The sequence below is a fragment of the Nilaparvata lugens genome, chromosome 4, assembly GCF_014356525.2.
Source record: "Nilaparvata lugens isolate BPH chromosome 4, ASM1435652v1, whole genome shotgun sequence".
In the NCBI taxonomy this organism is placed as follows: domain Eukaryota; kingdom Metazoa; phylum Arthropoda; class Insecta; order Hemiptera; family Delphacidae; genus Nilaparvata; species Nilaparvata lugens.
In genome coordinates, this window is record NC_052507.1 from 15,042,916 (window position 1) to 15,059,376 (window position 16,461).

The 16,461-nt window shown below is 33.5% G+C and overlaps 1 protein-coding gene across 1 annotated transcript in view; it reads left to right on the plus strand.

The window, feature by feature from the left end:
• LOC120350811 (serine/threonine-protein kinase SIK3 homolog) overlaps window positions 1-11,409 on the plus strand; it is a 36,836-nt gene extending 25,427 nt beyond the window's left edge. Inside the window, 7 exon segments of the mRNA XM_039425687.1 lie at window positions 2,205-2,372; window positions 4,377-4,540; window positions 5,812-5,974; window positions 7,176-7,343; window positions 8,590-8,724; window positions 9,661-9,998; window positions 10,848-11,409. Coding sequence (XP_039281621.1) covers window positions 2,205-2,372; window positions 4,377-4,540; window positions 5,812-5,974; window positions 7,176-7,343; window positions 8,590-8,724; window positions 9,661-9,998; window positions 10,848-10,961 — 1,250 coding nt within the window. The 3' untranslated portion in view covers window positions 10,962-11,409.
• Window positions 11,410-16,461: the final 5,052 nt, after the last annotated feature.

The window sequence follows — 16,461 nt, forward strand, 5'->3', positions numbered from 1 at the left end:
TTTTAATTCATTATGAGTAGTAGGGGAGTATGATTTTGTAACCACCTATCGTCGCTGAAAGGTAGGTTTTGTTGGATTAGGCAGTATTTACCTATTCAATACTTTTGTGGTTAGAGCGATTAGAAATTCTATATTTAGTTGCACATTTTTTATCAATGTTTATCTGCATGTTAATTGCACAGCTTAACGTTTTCTGGGTTGACTATTATTCTCTGTGTAATATTTGATTTCCTAAACACAATTACCTTCATATTTCTCATTTGAATGTTGATAAGTTTTTCTGCACCATCAAGAAAACAAGAAAAATAATAAATTTTATTTGTTGGGTACACGTAATTGTATTATGTTTTTCAATTTGATAGTTATTCAAGTTGTGTTTCATAGAAGATAGTATAGATTATTGGCCTTTAATTTTTTATTAATATTATGAATTATCATTTGTTTCTTTTTTACACCGAAATTTATTTATATAAATCCAATCTCTCATCACGTTCAATTGGAAAACCCTACCTCAAACCATATCAATGCTTTTCCAAGGACCATCTTTCCAATACCTTTCAAAAACTCTGAGTAAATGAAAGTTAATTTTGGTAATCAATTGTCTGTCGATTCGTGATTTTTATTATTATTAGCGTATGGCTTTCAATGGTGGGGAGACCCAAGGGTAGTTCCACCTCGCCGTATATAGTCCAAAGTTCCCTAATGGAAAACCGGACACTAAGGTTATAGTGAACACAATACTTTAAATTTACACTTTTCACTTCGAAATAACGTTTATTTTGATGTTAAAAAGTTGAGGAGAAAATGTGAAAGACATTGAACGATTTGATTTAATAGTAGTGCATGTGTTAATCATGTTTTTCACATGCAGCTAGGTCAGAATATTCGTGATTGATTCATAATCATAATTCATTCAGTTGAGTAATTTCATATGAAAGAACTCGTCATATTGACCTAGGCCCTATAAATATGATGATACTAGGAAATATTTGTTGGTGAAGGTTTTCTGATAGGAAATGCACTCTCACACTTGTGGCTTCAAAGTGAAAAAATCACTGCTTTCAAAAAAATTATTTCAAATATCGCAGCTATTAATCACATTGACAGTGCTGTAACTCAGAGCTACCATCCACTATGGTGTTGGTTAACTATTGGAATCATTCCCTGGGTTTTTTGGGACATTGTACTCGGATACCAATTCATCTTTGTTGGATAAATTAGTATTTCAATAGTTGTGAACCGGATCTTATTCCAAATGTTTAGGAAAATTTGATATAGGCTTATGCTACCGAAGAGGAGCTCTAGAGCACATTATACGGCATTACATCGTAAGAATATGCTGCACATACAGTATACGCAGAAACGTATAATCCTGGACTTGTTTTAGAAATCCAGATATTTCAACAACGATGAATCAAAGCGACTGTCCAGCACTATTTATTAATCTTTCAAGAACCTAGAGACTAATAACAATTTTGAGTTTTAGAGTTTCCCCCAATATACTGTACTCTTCCAAACCTAGAGGTTTAAAGTTGTGATTATACTAGGGTATTTTATGAGGGGGAATGTCATTATTATAAGTAACAAGGGATTTTTTGAAAAACGAAGCTACCTATGGAATAATGAAAATGAATATTGAACCATTAATACCTTAGTAAATACAGTATTCATAGCAAGACAGTACATGGAATAAAAATAATCAGTTCTCAAATCTCCACCAAAAAAAAGGACTAGAGAAATTCCTGGTTATGGAATATTTGACACTGATAAATCATACACTGTGATGCGTCTGCACTGGTGTGTTGAGTTCACTGAGAACTGCACTGGATTGTTGTGTTCTAACTCATCATTTCGGTTTTTCATCTCACCAACAGATATTTCATGTATCTAGTTTTTGAAACTAACCGTATGTCTAGTTTTTGAAAGGTTTTTCATTGGAGTTCAAGCATTACAGAAGCCTTCTAGCTGAAAATCTGTCTCAATTTATTGATAGGGATAAGAAGGTACGAGGTCCGATTTATGATTAAGATTTATGTTGTTTTATTTTGGTAGAGTCGAGGCAAACTTCAGCTAAACTCCGGTCTCGATTGAAAGTGATGAGTTTTTGGATAGGGGGTGTTACTTTATGTTGTTTTACTGTATTATTTTGTTGATTTTGTTTGAGTTGGCAAGATTGTTTGTTATGTGTGGCACGGTACCCGTAGTGATTAGTCCCGAGCTGATCCTGGAGGTGGAGAACCGGATGAACCGTCAGTACAAGCCGTCGTTGGCCGTCTACGGTCAACCGTCGGTGCGGCCCAGGAAGCCCAACTCGCTCCGCAAACCGCTCGCTTCGCATCTGCCTACCGTTCAGGAACAACACAAGTATATAGGTATATCAAGCTCCACTTATGACGTTTTCAACCTACCAGTTTTCCAGTTTTTACATTTTCTAAATACATTCAAATTAATAATAAACTAAGCCTATAATTAAAAAAACTAACCAGTATTAAATTTTGTATAGACCTCAGCCTACGATGCAGGAAGAACATAATTTATATGGATATCTCAAGCTCCACTCTTGCATATTGACTAATGTCGTTTTCAACGAGCTGGATTTCCTTTTCCTTTTTTCAAATCTATCCAAATTATAATTTTGTAATCTATTATTCTATTAATTTCAAAAAAGGGTACTATAATTCTATTTTATAAATAAAAATAAGTAGCCCTGAATTCATACATTTTAAGAAGCTATTAAAATTAATAATTAACTTCTATAAATAAATCCTTTGGAGTTAAGTGATTGGACGACACGACTGAGTTTTTAAAAATTGAAACTTATTAACACTACAAAAATACCGAACAAAAGAATTTCGGGAGCCGAGTGCTCTCGTTAAGTAATCCTTTGGATTTATTTTATAAAAAACACGACATGTTTTTACAAATTAACTGATTAGCTATTAGTAATCATTTAAATGCTATGAAATTTTATGGAAAATACCACCATGACTCACAATACAACACTGTAATGCGTTTACTTTCTCCAATGGAAATATAATGGAAAGCTGTTTCGTTGATTATGTGAAGTAAGTTTTATCTGTGGAGTAAGTTTAATAGTAACTTTTTTATAATATCTATGAATTCTGCTCGAGTAGTTGAATGTTTTTGCATATATGTGTATTATATTCTAATCATAGTTTGGTTTAGTGTCTGTCTGTTTTTGCGTTAGTATTTTATGTGTGTTTATATGCATTCCAAGTCACTTTCATTCATATTCCTGCTGTACTTGTTTGTGTACTGTAGTGTTTTACATTCAACTCTATCGTAGTTCTAACCACTGTATTTCCAAGTAAATATCTAAAATAATTTTTTGTTGAGAATTGAGGAGTGCATTTCGCTCCTAAGGAGGAGCTTCGTCAGCCCCCTAAAATTATTCCTTGGAAATATCTATCTTCAGAACCTAAACTTGATTACCGAACTTTTGAAGCCCCAATTAACTTATTTGCGAGTTGGAGATAAATCGTAGCAATGTCCAACACAACCAAAGGTTGAATCCAGGGAAAAGATAGGATGGCTAGAACCCTATGTCTCTTTTAAAATCTCTTATTTCCACGCTACTATCACTGTAACAAATGTAACAACCTTTCCAGAAGAAGTTTCTATCTCTACTGAATTTTCATCCTCAGCTTTTCATCTGGACGAAATTTAAAATGCTCATGATAATCCCCTTGCTTCACCTATTTTCAAAATATGCTATTCGTGCTTGTGTATAATATGTATGTATGCATTACTGTATATGTGAAGCTTATCTATCCCACAGCTTTCTCTTTGTCAGCTTCCTTCATGTAAAATACGAAATTTTTATTGTTACATACGCTTCCTAACTCAAAATAATAATGTTATTAACATGTGCAGTTGTTGATTGTCTACAGTCTGTTTCGGGGTGAGTATTGTGTTGTAAAATCAATTCAATTGTCCTTTATAATCATCAAACTTTATGTATTTATTCATTTCATCATTCTCAGTCATTTAATTGGATAAAGAAACAGTTCATGAATCAAAACATTGAAATTTTAATGATTTAGGAATGCTGACCATATTCAGTCGTATGGTGGAAAATAACACATTATTCATAAATGAATGAGATGAATATTAAACTTCTACTAATGTTATTGAATTGGTAAAACCAATACTGTAGCCAAAAATTTTCAGGTTCAACTATCAACTAAAGATAATTGATTATTGTCACATTGATTAGATTGGAAAAATCGGAGAAATTATTACAGCTTTCACAGCTACCTACCAATTTCATTTTATTCGGGGATTGATTTCCGTCGATGCTTAACATGATATTTTGATTACTTTCCAATAATCTTTCAATTTGTGCTATTCGATAGGTAATTCGAGAGGAGGAGAGTCGTTGAAAGACAGTCCAGTTCTGCATTTGCCAGGTGAAAGGTTCAGTCCTGTGAGGAGAGCTTCAGAAGGTTCAACAGTGCAATGTATGAATTCTGCCGAAACATCCTTACGAGCTCTCCAGTTAGAACACCAGCAATTGCAGGTAGTTCATCATCTTTTAATAATAAGTTTATTCCAACCTTCTAAATATATGTTTGTTTGTCTTCACATTATTATATCCTTTTTCTATTTTCTTAGATCTAATTTTTTAAAACATTGTCTATTGAGAATTAGCCATTGGTTAGGACAGGTTTAATTCCTGGCGTGGCTGATTTGTATAGAATTCCTCATCACCTTGTTGAGAAATCCAATAAAGTAGTCATTCAAGGAAATCTCCTTATTAACTTAGATTCAAATTTCCCATTCTTTGTTCCCTCGATATTTATCTCAATTTTGGAATTCGAGAATCCAGTTCATGATAAGTAAACTATCCATTGGAATTTCAAATTATTGTCATTGTATACCAATGTCTTTCTGTCATTTATTGGAAATACTCTACTGAGTGCCGTTTGCACAATGACCGTTTAAACTAAATTTCATTCAAACTGGTTTTAATAAATATCAAGTCTCGTTCGTTATAATGTAATTCATTTTGAGCTTAAGCCACCAGCTGATTGAATTCAGTTTAAGCTTTGCTGTGCGAACGGCCCTAAATGTTGAATTTTTATCATCTCAATAATTCTTATTTCTATTGAAAAATTATTTCAAATATCGGGGACCGAGCTTCGCTCTGGAGTACAAAAGCATAAAAAAATATTACGAAATAAATTATAATAATATGTATAGTTCAAACAGAAATATTCTATATAATCACTGTGAATTGAGATTAATTCCCAGAGGAATGCAAAAATTTCCCTCACAAATGCCCGGTTGCACAAAAGCCGGTTAAATTTTAATCCTGATTAATTTCTTTTGAACCAAATCAGAGAAGACCATTTCAAAAAGATGGTTCTACTGGAATTAATCAGGATTAAAAATAACCCTGCTTTTTTGAAACCGGCACTAAGTACCTGATTGAATGATTACAAAAGTTCAACAGCTGACTCATAATTTTGCACAGTCCCACACACATGAACTCGCTCACTCACTTCCATCATCAACAGACGACGAAATAATTATTATCAGCTGTTTTTCCAAGGATGAATAATAACTATCCTTTTAATGTCCTTCAGCGAGTTTTCCCAGGGATTAGACCTAGTGCAATCGAATTTTTATATTATAAACCTACTAAGTTCTGAATTTCGTGAGAATCGTCAGAGCTGTTTTCGAGATCCGGTGAAATACAAACATATAAACAGAAATTGCTCGTTTAATAGTATATGATTTCATCATTATTGTATGACGTTTTTGTTGAATAAATGTTTGTTATTGCAGAAAAACAGCAACTTGTTGAATGACAGCCAAATATTAGCCGATCTCCAATCGAAGCACTTCCTGGACATGCAGCAGATGAGGGGGAGTCCGTCACTGGGCAGTCCGTCCCCCTCTCCTCCCCACCAGTCCATCAGTGGTTGTGTCTCTCCTCTAACTCCAGCTGGTCAGTAATCAAACTATTTATTATAGTGATAATAGAACAATAGTTAAAGAATGAAACAATAGTGTACTGTAGTGTGTAGTAGAGAATAGAATATCATTTGTTTGGAATTATACCATTTGATGATTTTGTAAAACTCCTCAGGGAAATTCATGTTCAGTTCATGCATTTCAACTCATCAATTCCACATAAAAATTTACAGTAACTATTAAAACAGTACACGTTCTACATAGAGCAATACCACCACGGTACCACCGCGGCATTTTTCAAGCTGCAATGATCAAATCCTATCTCCAGTGGTAATATAATTAATAACTAATGTAATTTGCGAGATGCCAAACTACATTCTACCGTTTACTTTTGACTTTTGAATAAATTATTCCAATTATTTTCTCGCTTTTTCCGTCCATTTCAACACTTAGATAAAAAACGTTCTAACATGCCTAAACCTTGAGTTTTCTGGTCAAAAAGACTCGACATTAACAATCATTAATTGAAAAAATAACCATAGGTCGAATAAAAATTCGACTGAGTCACTGTCGATGTTGTAGAACCGTTCCTTATTAAAATAAAAACACAAATATATCGCCAAATTCTACTGTACCAAATAAAATTGTAGAATTTGACGATAAATGTGTGTTTTTATTTCATTATAGGTCGAATAAAAAATGTTTATAAATCAATCGAAAGTAGACTTCTCCTCATTGTTTCGATATGGTTAACTAATTCTATTACTGAATCTAATGATTTCGAGAGAAATGCTAGCCTATTGAAAAGAAACTGATACTTTAGAGAAAGATACTAGAGAACTTTTAGATACTAGAGAAAGATTCTTTTAACCCTTGTTGGATTACAAATTGAAATTCCACAGACGGCGATTTGCCATGGGGTAAAAATGAATACAATTATTTGCTATGCTAACTGTTTTTATAGAATAAATGAATACAGTTCATTTATTCATTTTTATTTTTTATAAATTTTAATTTTGTAGTCGCAATTTTACATAATCTAACAACGCTGATATTGGGCAACGCAGGGTGGAGGGCATAATCTCAACTACATTTATTCAGACTTGAAAATCTAACTGGAGATAGTTGTTATTGAGTAAGCAGAGTTTATTTCATTTTTTTCAATTTAACTAGTATATTATACACTTTAGAAAATATAAAATCTATGAACTGCTGCATGATTATTCATTGTCCAGGTTCGCCGATCCACTACTCGGGTGGAGCAAGTCCCAGCAGGTTCGTGGTGGATGGCAGTGGAGGGGGAAGTGTGACGTCATCCTCTGGCAGCAGTGCACTCTCACAGCATTTGCAGCGGCTGCAGCTGCAGACTGACTACTATCCGCCTTCCAACGCTGTCACCCAGGGTGAGTTCTCAACCCACCTAAATCTATTCATCTGCCATCATCATCAATCATCATCACATAATACATACAGAAGGGAAACGCGACCAGAATCGTGTTCCAAATCTGCCATCTTGAAGGGAAATAGATTTAGCCAGTGCCACCTAGAGTGGCAATGATTTAGCAGCTCCTTTGGTCTCAGGTTATCAGCTGCTCAGCTTTGTCGCCGTGTCAAAGAATTTGTAGCTTGTATCAGAATAATTTATAGAAGTCTCATCAATCACTGAATACTGAATTGTAATCATTAAAATACAGTATAATATTACGAATATCTTAGATATAATATATATCAAAATTGTTTAAATCTATTATTGATCTCATAGTATTATGAGTGTGATTTGAAACTATAGTGAGGTCCACGTTATAATGACAGTGTTTGATTAGCAATGGTATTGCTATCCTTGTCTATCATTCAACAAAGCGGATAGGGCTATCTCTTTCTCGCTTTGCTATGTTGCCAAATCGTCTTTTAACAATGTAGAATTGATAATTAGTTAATAAAATATTTCATCTTAATTATGAAAATTCATTATAAAATTATTGAAAAATATAATTTCTTGCTTAATAAAATATTATTATTGATTATTTTAAATGAGAATGAACAGTATTAATACTACATCAATAAGTATAACATAGTACATCATAGTATATCTTTCTCAATTATTGTAAAAAACATTTGTACAGCTGGAATATTTAGGTGGCTCGTTGGTGTAAGTGATAACGCGCCGGTAAAATAATCAAGAGAACCCGAGTTCGAATCTCGACCGGGGCAAAAGTTTTTGATCGCAGCACAATCAGATAGATACGGCCACCCTGTCTTTCGAGGACGATAAACCGTCGGTTCCGACTACCTAAAAAGTAGTCGTCATCTCTGATCATCATCCCTCTCACTCATCACCTACGCACAAGCCTAAGAGCTTATGTGGGCATCACACTCAGTATTATTATTTGTATAGCTTTTCGTTGGGTAAGAGTCTCTTATGGGAAGGTCCCTTCAAGTCTGAATATATAATTTATAATTAAAAATATATAATTTTAACATGGTAACACGGAAATGACCTGGCTAAACACTTTTGGTCATATCTGGTATCGAACTCGGGACCTCTTGGGGGCTATGCAAGCACCCTATCCACTAGTTTACCATCAATTGCTGTGTTCCCATGTATCGAATAAAACAAACGTAATAGGTGATGCGTTGTTTCAATTGCAGGCTCTATAATCCAAGGCACAGCGTACAGTGGCAGCAATGGCAACTGCATGCCTTTGGACCTGAGGATGCAGCAGCCACTCCACCATTCCAGTCCATCGCCTCCGCTCACTATGATACAAGAAGAAGTTTGGCCTGGTCAGTTTCTGTCCCAATTTATATTATTCAGAATGATGATAAATAATTAATTAAATTATTGATTTAATAAAGTGTATTGTGATACAATGATCACAAATGAATGAATAAATGAATGAATACATAGTTCTCATTGTATTGAAAAATCAAATTGAATTATTTCTCGCTACCCACTTCATAAAACTCTGTTAATACAGAAAGAAGCTATCCACAAATTATATATCTCGTACATCGTACATTTGACGAATCCACATCATATTTATGCATTACGCAGTTGTATTAGAGAAATGATCAACCATTCATTGTAATCGAGGATAGCTTGTGTTCGAGAAAACATGGAAAGAGTTAATTTAATCAAAACCAGTATGTTCGTTCCCCGTGCTATAAATACAACTAATTAATTCTCAGTTTTTCAACTCCATATAAACGTTTAGATCGGGTCTAAATTAAACGTTTATCAACCTTTTATGGGATCTTTAAAAATTAGTCGTTTCCACACTCAAGTTTGTTGTCCTCGGATTGGCTATTCTTAGCTGATTCTAAGCCAATTTTGAGCGTGTAATCGAAAAAATTTGTTTGATAAATCGTTATTTCATCAACATAAAATCCCCTATTATAAAAAAAAAATTATAAAGCTAAATCTTATTGTTGTTTTCAATTAGGTTTTTGTCCATCTATGTCAGCACATAGCATACAGTCGTTATATTTAATGTTCAATATTTGATGTTTAATGTTTAATATTTATTATTTTTAATGTTTAATAGTAAAAACCTAATAAATTAGGTTTTATCCATCTATGTCAGCACATAGCATACAGTCGTTATATTTAATGTTCAATATTTGATTTTTAATGTTTAATATTTATTATTTTTAATGTTTAATAGTGTTTATTTTCTTTTTAATGTTTAATACTTAGTGTTAATTATGTTTCGATTGCAGGCGAGCCGCACACAGTGAAAACGCAAACAGGCACGCCGGCGATCTCAGTGACCGACGAGCTGGGTGACCAGCGGATTCTGGCGGACTCGTGCGACGCATGCGCAATGCAGCACTCGTGCAGCGAGGAGGACATCCCGGCGCTGTTGAACTCTGAACATCTGCAGAAGACGGTGAGCGGCTCATTCGAGGTGGCTCTGTCCGAGTTCTGCTCGCACCTCGCCACACCCGACATCCTCGGCCTCGTCGAGAAGGCTGTCACCGCCACCCTGCCTCCCACCTGCCTGCACTCGGTCGGCAACGACAACACCCTGGCGCTCGAGTATCCCTGCGGACTGCAGGTACACTGTCGCTAATTGAAATCAATCATTGGGACAACCTGATTGAAGGCGATGCATTATCACTAGACTGATCAACTTGAAATTTTGCCTATATGTTCTTTATTTACCAAGGATGGTTATAGGCGTATTTTCAATTCTTCAAGATTTCATTACGTTAAGTTTTAAGTCTGTCAAGTTTTTTAATTAGACCCTTGCGGAGCACGGGCTACCTGCTAGTTATTAATAAGTATGAGAGAGAGCCACTTGCCATATTATTAAATTGATACTGAAATTGATACTCCCCTCTGTCTGAAAGACAGAGTCTCAAAGATAGTATCTTGTTTTTCTTCAATAAATTGAGAAATCCAACACTAGAACACTTGTATCCGGCCTCCGTCATTTTGTGCATAGAAAGAACGTGATTTGGAGAACTCGGAACGCCTAACCACTCTCTGTGTGCACATACCCTTAACCCAAGATTGTTTCTCTCCCGAATTTGACAATTGGAAATCTGTACATTAGGTCAAAAGTAGACTAGATTTTCTAGTCTTTCCTTAGTTGAGCTGCCAATAACCAAACTTTAAGAAAGTTATGAATAGTAAATTGATAGAGAGGGTTTCTTATTAAATGAATGAGTACTTTGAGTGTTTCTTATAAATGCGAATGATGTTTCCTGTTGTATCCTAGAGAAAAGATAGCATGAGAAGATATCTCATGGTGTAGGGCGTATATGTTCCAATTTTCACTGTTAACTCAAGCCGATATTATTTGTCAATATATTCACTTTCTTGGTAAGGGCTACTTCAATTTATGTAAAATGGATCAAGCTAGAGGTCCTTGGCCTTGGATTGATTGAATGTTGTGTTGCAGGTAGAACTGCAAGTGCTGTCGCACAACACACAGCTGAAGATGCGTCGTATCTCGGGCGACCAAGGCCAGTACAGCGCGCTCTGCCATCAGCTGGTCGCCTGCATGTCCAGCTAATACAGGCTCAAGCGCATGCGCACTCACGACTGACCGTTGCACACCCAGAGACGAGTAGGATGAGCTGTAGAGGAGGAAGCTCCTAGCGATACGTAGCAGAAGAGAAGAATGTTTGATGACCTTGAGATATGCATTAGCTAGGCACTTGCCGCATTGCAGGAGGAAGTGGCGGTATAAGAGGAAGCTCCTAGAGATACGCAGCGAAAGAGAAGAATGTTTCATGAGCTGTGACCTTGAGATATGCATTATCTAAGGCACTTGTCACATTGCAGAAGGAAGCTTGATAAAATATTATCGCTGCTATGCTCCGCTGTGGCGAAGGAGTTTCAAACATTGGACGGGGATCTCCCAGCTTAATCACACTCTCCAGCAGCTTTTGAGATCGGTACAGATTTGAGGGGTGTACAAAAAATAGAACGAACAGCTCTTATTCAGGAGGCAGACTGTTCTGTCTATTTTGAAAAAGTGATAGAGATATTATGCGACTGGGTTCAAGTTACTGTGTTATTATTTACTCATTCAGCAAAATGTATTGTTGTTGATCCAATCACTTTTATTATAATTATTATATTATATTATTATTGTATATTGTTGTTGTTAAATAACAGTAAGTGATACTGTATCTCTTTTCTCAGTGTAGAAGCTATACTATTTGAAGCACAAACACTCTTACTAATTACAATTCTTGATATTAAATATTATTGATGTTATTAACGTTATTAATTTTATATCGCTTTATACTTTAGTTACGTATTGTTCTATATTGATACTATTATACAAATATTGTTTGGAAATTGTAAATCAATGAAATTTGTTTATTTCACTTATTTTAATGTTTGTTTTCATGACGTTATCATTATTTCATCTTCGTTGTTTCTTTTTATTTTGTTGATATTTGAGAATTTTATTCAAACTCAATCGATTCCAAATTTTATTCGTTTGATAAGTTTTGAATTTACCTTGAAAATTCTTATTTTTTTCATCTATACCTTTCCTATCTGGAAGTTGTTTCCTTCTAAATCCATTAAAAATGTATTATTATGATGTTTTGGTTATTGTCTTGTGCAAGCTCTTCCATTTCTTATTAATGCGTTGAATAATTAAGTTTATAGACTAGGAGATACTGGTCCACAGCTACTGTATTCTAATACAGGACCCTTAATTATTATTTGGTTACAATTTGTTTTATTTTTACACATACTGGATAACGTCAAGCGTATGTTTTTTGGAAACTAATAGAATTCTATATTTTAATTGTATAATAGGTAATCTTTATCATTCCTAAAAAAATCTACTTAATTTAAATAGTGCTTATAGACCTCACATTGCTAGCTCTCATTCATGATTATAAGAAACTGTAAGGCTGAATGTCCGGTATTCATAATATATAAAATAGCTTCTGCTGTCTGCCGGAAGATAGCTTTCTGTCGGTTTTAAAGAATTTCTCCCATACCATCATGTAATTTGATGTTGGAATATTCCTTTCTCCTTGGTACAATCAATGTTTTTAAATGTATATAAACTACAGTATATTCCTTATGATAAAAGTGCAATTTCAAAATAAATTTATATATCGGCTCCTGCCAATACCATCAGTGCTTTGCTTCGAACGAACACATTTCCTTTTTACAATTTTTTGCGTAATGTTCAGCTATAAATGATTTCCGAATTTAGTACATACGATCTATACCAAATTTCAACTGAGTGTAAAATCATTAAGTTTTCTGTGATTGAATTAAATAGATAATTGAATCGTAGCATATTACATAACTTTAATAGGCAATCATTATGAATGATTTGCTGAATTAATTTTAAATATTTCATGTTGAAAAATTAATGCGTTGTTTAAGTTTTCAATTGTTTGTGGACTTTGTGTATAGTCTATTATTAAAGATACTCAAATATAAGTTTTTATCTCAATAATTATTGATTAGTGTGTTTTATGTCTAAAATGTTTTAAAATTTGTTTTCAAAAGTATACAATAATTAGTTATGAATTTTTTATAGTTGTACGGAGTGTCAAAGGAAGAATCTGTTATACTGTAGCTGCTTATCCTTTTATGAAAACATATTCATTTCGAAGTTTGGAGAATTACAGAAATTATTAAATAATTACAGTAACGTACTTTATTCCTTCCTGTAGGTACTTCTTATAATTACTTCGGTGGTACAGTACAATTTTCTTATGAAGGAGACGTGCACCTAAATCAGTAGATCTTGTCTATCACATTTTTAATTGATTTTTCTCGACTAATTTTTTTATTCTTCCATCATCCTGTCTCTGAAAATTTGCAGAACCTTATCATAAATTAGAAAATCTTTAAAATTAATTGATTATTGAAAATGGTTCATGATAATTGATAAATATGTTCATGATAGGAATAAGTTTGTACGGTAGACCTTGTGCAGATTCCTCTTGAAAAATACTTCATTCCTTTCTCGCGTGTTCATCAATACTGACTCGAATCTAGTTTTCAAATTCAAAGTTTTCAGTATTCGATGTTAGTTATCCTATTTTTGTTAACCTTCAAATCTCTGTGATTATTGTAAATATGAAAATTAGTGAATTGTAAATAAATGTGATATCTAAATATTGTATATACTGTACTTGTATTGAATAGTTCGTTCTTGGAAATAATATGAGATTATAGAACATCGAAATAATAGTGAAGTGATTTTCATTGTGTTCTTTAAAAAATAAGCTGATGTTACTTATTATGTGTTTGGAAACTAATATTAAGTTACTTGAGTAGTTCAATTATTGATTCAGTTGCAACGCCTGCTCTTTACTATTACACTATACAGCCTTTTGTAGCCGTATTTATGAACTTGATCCTGATCAATCCACCCAGAACTATCCCAGCCAAAAAATACGAATTCAGTATAAATGTGATAGTTTATGCTGCAAAATGTCTTGGGAAAGTTAAGAATTGCATGGATTCCAATGAAAGACCTTTACCGATGTTATATTCGAAAAATAATCCTCTACCTATTGCTTATTTATTTACAACAATATGGGAGCATACGGGAAAATCCCAAAATTGCTTCCCAATCAAAAAAATACAATAATCACTTTACAAAGAAGTTGAAAATTGAGAGAAAGAAACAAGGAAAAAATTATATTACTGAAGAAAAAAAAAAATGTTATGTGAAACTAAATATATTGAATACTAGAGACTATACTATACTAGAACCATATACAATACGGTATGAGAAAATAATAGGAGAGGAATCAAGACTTGTTCAGTAAATGGCAACCTTTATACATCACATTCATGATAGTCCAGTCACTATAATTATACATTGGTGCATGCAATTTATATTGTAGTTACTACAATATAGTAGTTATATTGTAACTACAATATAAATTGCAAGCACACCCCCTTTTTTATGTCTATATTGACTGGACTATGACCATTGGATTGAAAAATACCTCTATTGAAATCTTACCGTTTCACTGAAAGACCCGAGTGTTGAACACGACACAGCACTTTATCAGCTCGTAATCATCACGGTTTTTTTCATTAATAGTTGAAAAGTGATACGGTCAAAAAGAGCAAAACATTTGAGACAAAAGAGTTTTTCTTATGAATGTCACACCTTCAAGAGCGGATATCTATGGAAGATAAAACATTATTTTCCAGATGAAACGTGAGATTTTTTAGGCTTTAGTTTTGCGGAGGATAATAATGTTCGTAACACGGATAGTTTTCGAGATAAATGCGAAACAAATTAAAGCTACCCAACCTTCCTTTAGCACCGGGAGTAGTGGTGAAGGCTTTTTATATGTTAACTCCTAAGCTCCGGTTCCACAAAAGTCTGTTAAATATGAATCATGATTAAATGCCACGAGAAACAATCAGAGATGGCTTTTTCAAAAATGTTGATATCAGATAGTTAGACCTTGTGATCGAATGAGAAATAGGCCTATAAAAGTTATCTCACCAATCCAATTATTCACCTCATTGATCAAACTGCAAACTGCTATTGTATTCTATATAGACATGTTTCTTTGGCAGCTTATTGATTTTTTTCTATTAATTAATTATTAACGATATACTTCAATTTAAATAAATTTGATAGACTAATATTCATATTTTATCGATTCATTATATCTGAATATCACATCTATGACTACATCAGTACATCATGACTACACTGTGCCAGAAGTGAGTAAACCTATCAGAGACTTATTGAAAACAAAACCGGTTATTTTGTAGGCCTCCATCATATCCCTCTTCTCCGCTAATTCTTTTTAGCCGCTTATCAGTTGAATAATCATGCCAATTCTCGGTTTTTACTAATGTTCCTCAACTACTTTTAACTTTTTCAGCGTCCACTCAGTTGAATTATTCCAAATCTCGTTTCTGTTAATATCTCTCTTCTTTGAGTTCCTTTAGCGTTCTCTCAGTTGAATTTCGTCAAATCTTGTTTCCAATCAGCTGCCTGACCTCTTCCATTAGCTTTGGCATTGACCATGACCATGATATGTAATTTTGATCCTCAAATAATACACTTTCTACTTCTTTCAATCGATGTTTTTCTCGGCAACCATGGACGCTGACGATTTACTGCTCACATTATCAGTATGACTCTCATGCCAGAAACAATTGTTGTTGGTAATTTGCGTCGAATACCATAGAATGAACATAATAATATTGATGCGGGACCGGTCTCCAGAGGCAATAAAAAGAGACCTGTTCAGCTCAGTGTGTGGTCATCAATGAAAATATGCACACTTAAAACTACTTGTTCATAACAACAATGAGTCATGAATGTGTTAATAACAATAATCCTCTGAAAAGGAAACAATATTTTTTTAAATAATTAATAATTTAAAAATTCTATGGTACATGCATTTGCTATTGATAGGTACGGTACGGTATTTGCTTTGTTCAACTTAATTAAGCTAATTTTGACTCGCTTATATTTCAGCTTGTTTTATAAATAAATGAACTAACAATTTAATAACTTTATGTTTTGCTGAAACATATCACTTGATTTCTTAGAACTTTAGGTCATTTGCTCTTAATATTATATGTCTATTTTAATTTCTTCAACCAACCCTACTTTCTCGATAAAGCAGAAGTAGGAGTTTTAGCCCAGTTCATAAAGATACGCGCAGGCCACTTTCGTAAGAAAATCTCTAATAAGCTGCTGACTGACGAGACCGATAAAATACTATAACAAATGGACATTTGCCCCTTTCACTATTCACTAGAATTCATTTTGAAGAGAGTCTTGATATTAGTAAATAGTAATTAAAAAACTACATGTTGACTTTTATTCTATTTTATTTTTTATGATAAAAATATTCTTTCGAAGCCAAAGTTGAAGTAAAATTCATTGACTATTTTCTGGCTATCATAACATTTGGAACAAAAATCAATAGGTTTATTCAGAATTGATTATCTCTAGAGAAAATAATATTGTTATTATATGAGATACTTTTATTATTAGTAATTATAAAAACGTACCACTGGGACATTGCAAAAACATA